At 42.7% G+C, this 14071-nt stretch overlaps 1 protein-coding gene across 1 annotated transcript; it reads right to left on the minus strand.

Annotated features, from left to right (window-relative positions):
• Positions 1-1037: 1037 nt before the first annotated feature.
• Positions 1038-12844, minus strand: gtf3c4 (general transcription factor IIIC, polypeptide 4). The gene is made up of 5 exons (XM_061061388.1): positions 12506-12844; positions 7339-9105; positions 5411-5541; positions 4869-4957; positions 1038-1279 (listed from the first exon to the last, which is right to left on the minus strand). Exons 1-5 carry the CDS (start codon positions 12818-12820, stop codon positions 1215-1217), a joined length of 2367 nt encoding a protein of 788 aa, XP_060917371.1. The 5' UTR covers positions 12821-12844; the 3' UTR covers positions 1038-1214.
• Between the last annotated feature and the right edge of the window lie 1227 nt (positions 12845-14071).

A 14071-nucleotide genomic window follows, 5' to 3' on the forward strand; every position in this document is an offset into this window, starting at 1 on the left:
CCGGGGCAGGCTATCATCTCCAGTGACACCACAAGGAGGGCAGACCCCACCCCACCTCTGCCAGGCCGGGGGATGTGAGAGGATGAGAGGCAGGGGCGGTTTTGAATGGAGGAGTCTCTTCTCCCCCGCCCGGTCTCCCAGGTCCAGATCCCCTTTGATCACCGGCCGGCGACCTCCATGTCTCCAGAACAAGAGGCTGTGACGGAGAACATGCCGCCGAGCCTGTATCCCCTCCCATCAGCCCTTGTTCCCTCCAAATAGGAAAAAAGGGTTAATTGTATTTAACAATATGCTCTCTAACCCCCCCCCCCCATCTCCACCACCCTCCCCTCCTTGATTAGAATTAGAATCACATCTGGCGCCATGTTCTGTCCCTCATTACTGCTGAATCTCATTACAAGCGGCTCCCGTGGGAGGGAGCGCGCCGGGTTTTTAAGCACACTTTTCACTTTCTTCCTGCCTCTTCCTCATCTCATCTGCCTCGCCGCTCCTTCTCTTCTGCGTTTACATTAGCGGAAGTCCTCATCTGAGAGAATGACTGAGCACCAGCCCCCTCCTCCTCCTCCTCCTCCTCCCAGAGCTTGGAAATTGTTTTACAGTGCCAATTAAAGTAGGTATGTCGAGTTTTTTTCCAGAGAATGTATTATTCAGAGTGTATTATTTGTTGCGCTCAAAAAAGGAAGAAAAGAAAAAGCTTCACTAAAATAGGACTAGCAGAGTAAGTTCCACTTACTTGCAATAAAAACTACACCAAAGGTTTCGGAAATAAAGTCAACATAAGGAAAATGAGGGAGCTTATTTATGGTGCCCTAAAGTCCTCCTGAATAATAGAAACCTCCACATTTGAAACTTTGTTTCTGTGCACCCTTATGCAAACACTGTGCCTGACTGGGAATTAATTTTAGACGCGAGAAAATAAAGAAATCTGTAAAGTTTGAGTCCAAAATGTTTTACCTCACTAAAATATGAATTCAAAAACTGCCACATGGAGAAGCAGCCTCTGTGCACAAACTTGTGAGGAAATGAGAGTCACACCGTATAATCAAAGCCTTTTTATTTGCACTGAAAAGATACCAAAATAAAGAAATCAAACCATGACATTAAAAAACTGCTGCAGTGATTTCTGACATAATTGGACCCTGTGTCAGAGACGGATGCTCTGGTGGTCGCAGGGACGCCCTGAGGTTCCTTCGGTTCCTTCGGTTCGGTCTCGTCTAGATCATCGGTGAGTCGCAGAGATTACAGGGCGCCTGAAGGATCTTCTTTATCCACTCTGGATCTGTGGGGAGAGAAAACAAGTCGTGTTTGTACTGAAGACCCTTTAAGACTGATCTTACACGTTGGTCTTATATTTGAGAACAAGCCAAAGTCACATCCTCATTAAAGTTAAAACAGCAGTTTTACAAGTTCAGACCTCGGAGCCATTTCTCAACACTTCCAACACAGCACACTAGAATTAATGAAATGCTGACACAGCACACCTGGAAGGCTGCAGCACTAATGTGGCACACATACACACAGAGATTAAAAACATCTTTTTAAAATCAACTAAATAAATTCCTCCTTAAAAGTTTTGGAGACATTTTGATCTTCTTAATATTAAAACCTCTGAACATTTTCACAGTATGCTTCAGCGGTCCAATCAGAATCAGACGAGGAATTATTTGATTTGATCACTGAATGGTAAGTCAAATTCAATATGCTATCCACATGATTGTTACCAGTTAGCATTAGGGTTATCACGATGCCAGACTTTTACACTTCAACTAGTAAAACTCAAACCACATCAGTAAATGTTTTAATACCATGGCAACAAATATAGAAGTCCTACCACCTGTTTTTTGTGGGTTTTTTATCAACACAAATTGTAAAAAAAACTTCAGCACACTGTAAAAAGTTGCAACATTTGAGTAGTTATTCAGACGGTGTTCTCCGTCTTTTGTTCACGGCAGCTTTACGTTAAAAATGTCACTGAAGACCTGTAGAGTCTTCAAAGCTTCAGCACTTTTGGATACTATCTGTCATTAAATTAAAGGAGGTTTTATAACGTATGGTATCGCAAAGTATCGGAAATGTTAACAACCTCACTGCTGCGTGCAAATGTAACATTAGCTAAGATTAATGTAATGCCAAATGATTGCTGAGTAGCACGAGCTTGTGTTGTCTTATGGTTAAGCTCAAACAGATGCTGAAAATAATTCAGCTATGTTCAACACTCAGGCAGGATGTAACTCGGCTAACAGCAACAAGTTACCATTCTTGTCTAATTATTTCTGTAATTTTGACGATGCATTTTAAAAATGTAACTGAGCTCAATCCAGTGTCAGGAAATGTTTACAGAAAACATCTGGAATTGGAATCTGGAATCTGGAAAAAAAAATTACATTTTCATACATTTGGATGCTTCTATTAAGCACACAAATGACAGATTACAAGGTTAGAGGGTTACTATGGATTCTAACTTATTTCCCATTAAGAAAATAAAAAGTTGAATTAGACCACATTACACTGAATAAAACCATTTTTTTGATGAGATCTTGTATCCAAATTGGCACATAAAGCAGAATAGTCTTCTTCATTGACGTGGATCATTGCTCTAAAGCTCAACGCTGTGTCCTCTTGCAAGGATTTCAAATTTTAAGCAAGTATTGGCACTTCCTCGTTGATTTTTCTTTCATGCCTGAATGCATTAACAAAACTAAATTTTTGTAATACACACCTCTGATCGATAAAGAGCTATGTTTACGTATTCCATCTGAAAACAATTTTTTTACTTTACAGTGAAATGCAACAAATAATTGGCCGACCCTGAGCTTCACAATCCAAATATAGAAGAAGGCAGGAGTCTGTAAGATGTTTTGAGACAGGTGCTGTGATGATGTTGATTTTGACAGATGCCAAAAGTGCACAGAGCTGTCAGTCTTTAGCTCAGATAGGCTGGAATGACGAGGAGAGCCATGCCTGAGGCGCTCGGGCAGACTGATAAAGACCTGGGATGCATGTAGCAGCCAGATAAAGCCGGAGCTCAAACACTGAGAGGAGTGCTGGGCTTTCTCTCCTCACTTAAAAGAGTGAAGGAAGGCACACTGTGCAATAAACATGTTAGTTAGTGTGTGCCTAACAATAATGGAAGGATCTGCATGCTTTTCAGTATCTAAGCTTAAGAATATTTGATTCTAGTGGCCTGGTTGATCGGATCAAGCATTCATTGTTTGTAGGCATTACATCCTCTCGTCCCAGCAGGCTGATGCTTCAAAAATGTATTCCTCACATGGACTACAGCAGTCAAGTTAACTTACCTTTTCTTATCAAAAAGCCTAACTCACTTGTTTGTTTTGACTAAAATGTGTACAACCATACGCAGCACGTGTCAACACATGTGGAATGAGCACATCTGCGAGCTCAGTGTTGAATGTTGTGAAAGAAAACTTCTAAAGATAGTTTTAGAAAAATACGAGACAAGGCTTTCATGTATGATCGCTGCTTCAGTCGGCAGCTGCAGGTAATGTTCTGACTTAAATCTCCACTTCTTAGAAAATGATCGCCACTTATTTTTGTTTATCATTTTTACAGTGGGGCTTTTTATGCCTTTATTTGGACAGGGTAGTGAAGAAAGAGTGAGGAATGACAAATATCACAGATCACTCAAACCCAGAGATGAATTATTGTGCAGTATTAGAGAACTCTGTTAACATGCAGTGCTTACCATCCCCATATAACCTGATATATATGTATATATATATATATATATATATATATATATATATATTTATCATAATGGACGTCAGCACTAAGTTCCGCCCTCCCCAGCAGCTACTCTGACTCAATCGTCTGTGGCTCGTCTGCCTGCTTGTTGTCTTTCATTCTGACCTCAGAATTGAACGTCTGACGTTGAAATAGAGCTCCTTATATAACTGCGTCTTTTCATTTTTGATCAAATGCATTTACTCTTTACATTGAAAGAAGACCATTTTTCCTAAATGGTTGTACTAATGTCTTTGAGTTCTTCTGCTCATTGTTCACGGTTACAAAGGTTGAACACGAAGACCGGAAAAAAAGAAAAAGCAGCACTAAACACTGATACGGATATGTGTTATAATGACAGCGTTAAAAGCTGTCAGAACTAAATGTTTACCTGACAAAATATATCACATCGTTTCTTCATTTGAGTTTAGATCATCCTCCACAGAGTCTATAGAGTGATTATAAAAGACAGACAGGCAGGAAGCTGCATTACTGAAGGTAACAGGGTTACACAGGTCAATGATTTTAGATGCACTTTAGCAACCTTGTTTGTGCAAACCTAGTGTACACTTTGGATGGATTTATATAGAATACAAAGAATTATTGCTCGGTGATGTGTAATACTCCTGTCCTGTCTGATAACTTCCCTGATCTGTACGTTACCATGGTGACACTGGATAAACTCGCTCACTACAGGGTAACTTTTGACCCTCATTACTAATAAAGAGAAGGAGATTTAGTTTGAATGTTGTTTAACATGTCAACAGGACTACCAGAAGTCAGCTTTCACCTGACAACCTGTATGCATGCTAAGTGCACCTTGAGCTGGAATAAACAAAAGTGAGTTAAGTCAAAGTAAGAATTATTCCCATAGAGAGGCAACTTTGAGGCGACCAGCTCTCTAAACATTTAACTATTGAACACTTTGAAACAGGTTATTTCTACAACCATTAATGTATTCATATGTGAGTTTTTTTTTTTACATATTCATGACCCAAAGTGCCGAGCGCAGATCTGAGCGACAGAGGGGGATGAAGGCCGACGTTGAAGGTGACAGGAGGGGATGGCTGACGGAGAGTGAGACTGTGAAATGGAGGTGGAGAGAGATGGAAAGTGGCGCTTACCCTCAGGCTCTGGCAGTCTGGCGATGGAATCCAGCAGGAGGCAACGTCTGAACGTCAGCGTTTGGCAGGCTCGGTATGACAACACACACCTGGAGGAGAGCGAGGGGAAGGCATTAGAGAGGTGGCTGGCAGGGACAGAGATATGCACATCCACACATATATAACCCCACACAGACAGACACACAGACAGACACACAGAAAAGTAGAGTAGGAACAGCACTGAAGTACAACTGACGGGCACAGATTTCACCCTCAGTGCCCACAAGAGGCACTACGCTCCAACTAGCGAGCAGGCGGGAGAATTGTTTGACAGAGGATATTTATGAGATGATGAGACTGGTGCATGTGTAAATATCAAAAGGTGGGAGGCTTGATTACAGCTCTGTGAAGACAAATAAACCAGTCAAAGAAAGCATTTGGCATTAAGATTCAATTCATGTCCCAGTAAGCGCAACTATGGCATCTGAACTGCAGAGCACGCTGAGGCTAAAGCTAATAAAAAAAATTGTGGGAGAAAAAAAAAAGAAGAAGGATTTCGGTACCTGAGCCACATGTGACCGTTTTGACAGATCGCTTGTTTGTGGTCTGAGAAGGGCAGCACGGCCTGACACAGGCTGCAGCGCTCCGGGAACGACTGCTTGTTCATCTTCTTCTTGATGTGGCCAATCAGGACCTTAAAGGGAGGAGACACACAGACACACACACAGACACACACACACACACACACACACACATACACACAGACACACACACACACACACACACACACACACACACACACACACACACACACACACACACACACACACACACACACACAGACACACACACACACACACACAGACACACACACAGACACACACACACAGACACACACACACACACACACACACAGACACACACACAGACACACACACACACACACACACACACAGTCACAGTCACACACACACACACACACACACACACACACACACACAGTCACACACACACACAGTCACAGTCACTCACACACACACACACACACACACACAGTCACACACAAAGTCACACACACAGTCACACACACAGTCACACACACACACAGTCACAGTCACACACACAGTCACACACAGTCACACACACACACAGTCACACACACAGTCACACACACAGTCACACACACAGTCACACACACACACACACACACACACACACACACACACACACAGTCACAGTCACAGTCACACACACAGTCACACACACACACACACACACAGTCACAGTCACACACACAGTCACACACACACACACACACACACACAGTCACAGTCACACACACAGTCACAGTCACACACACACACACACACACACACACACACACACACACAGTCACACACAGTCACACACACAGTCACACACACAGTCACACACACACACACACACACACACACACACACACACACACACAGTCACAGTCACACACACACACACAGTCACACACACAGTCACACACACACACACACACACAGTCACAGTCACACACACACACACACAGTCACACACACACACACAGTCACACACACACACACAGTCACAGTCACACACACAGTCACAGTCACACACACACACACACACACACAGTCACACACACACACAGTCACAGTCACACACACAGTCACAGTCACACACACACACACACACACACACACACACACACACACAGTCACACACACACACAGTCACAGTCACACACACAGTCACAGTCACACACACACACACACACACACACAGTCACACACACAGTCACAGTCACACACACAGTCACAGTCACACACACACACACACAGTCACAGTCACACACACACACACACACACACACAGTCAGTCACACACACACACACACACAGTCACAGTCACACACACAGTCACACACACAGTCACACACAGTCACACACAGTCACAGTCACACACACACACACAGTCACAGTCACACACACAGTCACAGTCACACACACACAGTCACAGTCACACACAGTCACACACACACACACAGTCACAGTCACACACACAGTCACAGTCACACACACACACACACACAGTCACAGTCACACACAGTCACACACACACACACACAGTCACAGTCACACACACAGTCACAGTCACACACACACACACACAGTCACACACAGTCACAGATCAGAGGGTGTAAGTGAAGGCAACTACAATGCTTGCTTCATCTCGTTGTTTGACTGCACTGGAGAGAAAGCATGAATGTGTAGTGTTGATCTCAATATATTTCACTCCCATCTTCAACTATTGATATACCTCATACGTGTCATAAACACATAAAAAGTAAAGGTTTTGGTAAGAAAAGTCAAATTAAATGTTTCCATATGCACAAACTAAGGTTTGGAATATACTACATGTAGATCAAACCATTGAGAAACAAAACAGTTCTAGTAGGATGCTGACAAATCAAAGGATTTACCTCTGAAGCTCGGTCGTTGGCGTCTCTGGAGAGATACTCCATCAGGCCACAGGTGGGTATGCTTGTGTTCTGAGTGATTATGGTGTTGAGGTACACCACCCCCAGCACCTTCTTGATGTTTTCTCTCATCAGGTGAGCCTCCACAGAATTGATCCATGCCTGAACCTCCTCTATCTGCTCCTCCAGATTGACCTCTTTCTCTGGTTTCACGTCCGCTGGCTCCTTTTCCTCTCGCACGGCATCTCCATCCTTACCTTCCTCCTCCTCCTCCTCGGAATCCTGCTCCTCCTCTTCATCCGTCTCGTCCCTCACGAGCACTTTGCTTTCGTCAAGTGAAGGTTTCCAGCGGTGATCTGTAGCGGGCTTCTGCAGCGACTGGTAAAGAATCCGCACCAAGAAGAGCTTAAATCGCCAGAAGTACAGAGAGTCTACTTCCTGGATCTTCTGATCGATCTCCTCCAGCAGTGACTCGGGGATGCTCTTGTTTTTCAAAATTTGCCACCTGACCAGATCAAGTATATCAGCCATTTTGTACAAGCTCTGTGTGGGGGACTTGAGCAGCAGTGCGGCGGCCTTTTCTGGCGTTTTCAGCGCCACAAAGTGAACCTGGTAGATCCTGTTTGTTGGATGAAAGCCGCCGATCATTCCAGCTGTACTGACGAGTGCAACGTACGCTCCATTACGGCTGACTGTAATCCCGTGTATCCTTCTCCCCTTCAGGTCCTCGGGTTGCAACATGTCCTCCGGTTTGAAAATCAAAGTGTTCTCTGTAAACGTCGGCGTCAGCTTCTTTATCTCCCCGTCCATGGAACAGGTGTACACCGCGACGCCGTGATGACTGACTGCTAGTGAGACAATAGGGAGCGAGTGCAGCCCCGCCACGTGAGAGTTGTGCACGTTAAGTCCGGCTGGTGAGATCATGAGCAAACACCAGAAGAGGTAGCAGCCGCGCGATGCCACGATGAGGCTGCAGCTTGACTTCTGGATGGGATGGATCATCGGGACGCATTTGATGTTTTCGACGGCGATCTCATCACACTCCTTCCACAGGATGACGGGGTGTCGGAGGGTGAAGTAGCCCTTCACTCCCGTAAGGCTGACGGGCACGATCTTAACGGGTCCCACCTCGCTGCCGACGATCAGGCCGCTCATGCGACGGTCGGCGCCCTCGTACTCCCACCACGCCAAGTCGCTGGGTCGTGACACTCCTGATTCGATGAGGTCGTAGAACAGGACGTCGTCCCCGTTTAAAAAGGGCAACACAAACTTCCACAAGACAAGGTCCCCGTTTTCCATTAAGACAGCCAGAAGCACCATATCAACATCGAGGCACGTGTTGTCCGCCTGAACCTGTTTCATGGTGTAAACACTCGACCACTCCATCCTGATGGGAGTCTGCATGCAGAAACGCCGCCGCAACTCGTCATAGTCCAGCAGGTCCGCCTCTGGAGGCTTGTCGTCTTTTTTGGCGTAGCCTCGCTCCTTTAGTCTCTCGCCGTACTTTTTGGAGAGATCGACTAGCGCGTTCCACTCGAGTCGTTTGAGGCTGTTGTGGATGGTAAGTCTGTGTTCAAGTGTGAGGCAGGCGAGCAGACAGCGCCCGCTGGAGTCACATCCTAATGGAGACCAGCTGGCATATTTGATTCCTTTGTGCACGCCTACTGACGGATTCATCACTCTGTCGGCCAGAAAGTCCTGCCTCACCGTCGGGTCTGGATGGTCAGAGAACTTCTCCATTGCTTGGGCTAGTTCTGCTGCTGGTCCAACCTTTAAGTTCAAAACACAGGTGAGAGAGAAATTCAATATTAAAAGGTCACCATCAAGAAGAGGTTGCAAGTCTTTTTTTTAACAAACGTTGAAAATATACATGAAAAACTATATGCATCAGGATTAAAGGGATACTTCACCCGTTGAAACATGAATCTGTATTGAAATTGGGTCATATATGTAGTAGAATTGTGATTTTCTTTTTAAAGTTGGTGCCTTCTTGGCCGTGAAAAGGCAGAAAGTGTCTTTTTGAGGAACTAGCGTTGTAGTTTCACCCTGCTAACAGCTTCCAGTGATGCAAAAATGGTCATTTTGCATCACTGGAAGCTCCTTTTCAGACTTACAAATACAAAGATTTCCCATCTCAGGGGAAAATGAGGGCGGGATGCACGACCATTCAAAAATACTACCAGGTTTCTAATGATACAAAGATTAATGCAAATGGTTGAAGTATCCCTTTAAATGTATGGTGATCAAGGTCAGTGCTGACACCTTTTTAGTTAAAAAAAAAAAAAAAAACACTTCGCAAAACTTGAAATCATACATGCAATCAAGTGCTCTGTTGATGACAAACTGAGCATGAATTGTAGAAAAAGTCAAATGAATAGTTGAGAGTCAACAACATGCCCTTTGGTCCCTGCCGTTTTGTTTTGTAGCTCCATTCTAAACCTCAATGTAAACTTAGAAATGCAGGAGAATCAGCCCAGTAAAAACTCTACAAATTGAGAGTATCAAAATAAGCGCTCAGTATTCATTGTTCGTAAGGTTTTAACAGAAGTTGGATTATCTGCAAAATCTCAATCAACTGCCACAAGTAAGAGTCAGGTAGAGCCGTTATACACTGACACTTGAAATGTTAAAATACATCACAAACAGGCATAGTGACGATAATGACGGTGGAATCTGTGGTGCAACAGTGTCATCACACTAATAGTGTTTGGAGTTATTAGTAATATCACTATCTACTTCTTCCTGCTCCATATCTCTCGTTCGGTTAATCATATCTACAAATGACAGCAGGAAACAGTCTTCGCATGTCTGCCACTGTGCTTAGTGGATTATAAAACTCAGCTCCAGCCAGTCTTTTACTGCCAAGTGGATTTTTGGAGTAGAGATGAACCTTTAAACAATCATGTTTGACACGTAAGAGCAGCTGCTCAGAGACAGACCTCCGCCAAGTTGTTTTTTTACTTTCCTTTTTCCTCTATAATATCCACAAGTGCAAAACTAATGGCACATGAGTGAACAGCATCTTATCTGTAACAATTAGATACATAATGTATTATACCTCTGTTTATTCTGTTTTAGGCACCTTTTCTTTTAATGTAATCTTCATTCACTTAATACTTGTATCACACTTCATGCTTCTTGTATGTCCCTCTTGTGTTGCTCTTTTTAAACTGATGTTGGAGCAACCTGGCACAAGAATGTCCTTGGGGAATAATAAAGTGATATCTTATCTTATTATATTATTAGTTCACAATTTTGCCGTGCTATTTAACCAAAAATGGGAAAACAAAAAATATTATTCACATATGCCAACAATGGACATGCATATTTCAGCTGTGTTACGTATCAGTGGGGGTAACATTCATATGTGCCTGAATGGATTTTTTCTGAATGTTGGCCTTCCTTTGTGCAGACTGTTTCATATGTAGAGTTTCCTTTTATATAAAGCTGTTTTCACATTCATCCGCGGAGGGGAGAGGGTATCTTATTAATTGAATACCTAAAGACTTCAGAGCAAAAACAACTTTGGCTTTGGAGTTAATTAAGACTCAAATAAACTTGTTTTTGGACCACACATACGCATAGACATCCGGCTGCGTTGTTAACAGAAATGTTCACATAAATGTACAATGTGTGTTACTGGAGGATTCCTCTAGAGGGAGCTCCACATAAATCACAAACAGCGTAGTAGAGATGAACTGTCAGCAGCTATTTTGGCATGCATTTTTGTTGCTATGCAACGACAATGACTCATCATAGTGCGGGTATTTGCAGACTTGATCTATTAACTTTTCTTCAAAACTTTCCTCCATTGTTGTAGCATCACCATGGTGTCTACAATGTGGTCATTTCCGGTCTCATCAGCTAGCGCTTACTCGCAGACTTGTAGCCTTAATTTCTGAGGACAACCAACGCTCCAAACCACCGCAGGATACACAAGGCTGATGTCATGCTTTTGAGTATGCATAATTAAAATGAAATGTACTGGGGCGCTGGTGGTGCAGTGGTTAGTGCGTGCGCCCCATGTGTGGAGGCTGCAGTCCTTCAAGCCGCCCAGGTTCAAATCCGGCCTGTGGCTCCTTTCCCGCATGTCATTCCCCACTCTCTCTCTCTCCCTGATTTCTGACTCTATCCACTGTCCTATCTCTACAATAAAGGCACAAAAAGCCCAAAAATAAATCTTAAAAAATGAAATGTACTCAGGGCTTTAGATGGAACTTCAGCCCAACAACTTCTACAGTTTATGAAGCAACCAGCAGTGCATTTGACTCTGTATGTTTGACTTTAAAACAGGAAGCTAAGAAGGAACATGTTATGGTTAATGATCTATGTTGACATCAAAATCAAACAACCTAAAATGCTACGTTTTGCTCATTAATGTACCACTGAAATTAGGTGAGAATCTGAACAATACACATCAGAATCAGCCATGTATGCTTACACACACAAAGAATTTGTCTTCGGTGAACTGTGCTCTCGATTTACAAAAGTGGTGAAAAAAATTACTTCTCAAAAAACACTTCTCAGTAAATACTACATGCTTCAGAAGAGGAAGAAGTGATTTATAACTCTCCTGCTAGCCACAAATTATTATTCAACGCAGAGGATGAGCATGTCTTAAATCATGTCTGGAGGGGATCTTAAAGGTTTTCTTTCATCTGCAGACTTATTTCACTGATAGATTGTGTCTCATATATGTTTAATGTGCTTCAGCAATTAATTCATAGTTTTCATTTGGTGACAGCTAGACAGTTTTAATCACAACAAGACCATAACCTCTCCAGTAAATATTGATTTTACATCACAGTTACATCATCCTTTCAAGATTGAAGGTATATTTAAGAAAAATAAAGAAATGAAATGGAGTTGAAGCAAATTATCTGATGCAATAATATATTCAACATAATGTGTGTTAGCCTTCTTTGTCATCTCAACATCTACAAGTGGAGAGTTGTTGAACATGCATTGTAGTCAGGAGGAGGTGTTAACTAGCTGTGTTGTTTTGGTTTCCTAATAAATCGGATAGGAGCATCTCGTCTTGATGATTTTAGTATAAAACCAGCAGCTTCATCTGTCAGTGTCACTCTTTCATTTGAACAGTTATGGGGTGAAGTTCTGCGTCCCTGTTTCCTACACTGTGCTGTAAACAGACGAACATGTGGATATTTACCCGCAGTTGGTACACATTGGTCGGGACAGGGATTGAGGTCCTGTGCAGCGCCAGGTCTTGTTTGTTGTTGTGGACGTCGCACACCAGCTCCATCACAGACAGGGAGCTGGTGGTGCACACAGCCAGGCGGTGGTCCTGAGACCAGCACAGAGGCTGCAGCCCGCTCACCGGGGACGACAAAGGGACCACAGGGTCCCGCTTGAGAGGCACTTCCTCCGGGCTGATGACTAGATCCTCCTCGGCTTCTGGCTCGGTCTTGATAACAACATTTCTGAGTAGTGAATTCGCCGAAACTGACGGACTGGCAGCCGCCATGTTTTCCGGAGGAAGTGACGTAGGGCGAGCGCACACAGCGCGGGACGAGGGGAAGGAGGGACTTCCTCCAAAATATGAAACGCTATATTTTGTATTATATTGAAGGCAAAGAATCTACCTATGATTGCAAATGTAACAAACAACATAATGACAGACAAGACAACACCCCAAACCATCGTAGATAAAGTTTATTTTGTTTAATATTGTTGTATGTTTGTATTTGTATGAAATGGGTTATTTGTTCTTCCTGCTTTATAACATTGTCATTATGTCTTCTCATTCATATCAACATTTTCTTTCAATTAAAAGATAAAGGTTGATTTTTGCTGCTGTGAAGAGTGTTTTAGTGGCTTAAGATAAGTGGAAGGAAAGGAAATGAAACATTGGGTGGATGCCATTGGATGCTGCATCAATGGATTTATTAATTAATTAATGTTTATTCAGTCACCAGCTGAATGTGTAAATGCCCTGGGTTAAGATTGTTAAGAAATTAAAAGACTTTAAGATGTTTTTAAATAAAACATCTTTATAATTACTGTTAAGATTTTCATGTTCCTGTGGTTCAACCCATCCGAAGAACAATCTGTGGGACCAAAAGTGTAACGTACAAGATACAAGCAAAACATCAGTTATTAAAAAGGCCCCACGTAATTTGTGTGTAACTTTTTTTGTAGGAGATTTTTGCTTGTTTTGTTGAATAATGGATGCTTTCACCTCCTCAGACCTTTTCATCTGAGAAGACAGAAACACACTGCTCAGAAAAGTAGGCCACAACCCGATGTGTGTTGGTCGACTGCTTTATTCATAAGTAAAGACGTATGGTAGCATGACAATATGCAAGAGGGGTGTCGTCACTGTTTACAAGGTGATTTTTGTAGTTTCAGAAAAAAATATCGTAGGATTACATGTGGGGAAAAATGCCATCATGCTTTGAAATGAAGTCTTTTGAACTCATCACATCACTTAATGGCCAATCAATCAGAAATAACCCCCCATATATTTTTTTAATTTTGTATGTTGATGTTTTTTTATTTAATCTGAAAAATAAATAACCCATGCCTTCATAATAAGAAATTATAAGAAGTGAATATGTAGTTATCTTTTCAAAAACAGGTTTGTTTAATTTCATATGAACACTAAATACATATATTTCCATTTTGAATTTTTAAAGCCTTAATGTCTCTGAACATGACAGCCCATGCAGCCTTGGACAGTGTGTCAGCACTTGCACATTCTTGTTTTAATTAGATT

Source organism: Labrus mixtus, chromosome 17 (genome assembly GCF_963584025.1).
Source record: "Labrus mixtus chromosome 17, fLabMix1.1, whole genome shotgun sequence".
Lineage (NCBI taxonomy): Eukaryota > Metazoa > Chordata > Actinopteri > Labriformes > Labridae > Labrus > Labrus mixtus.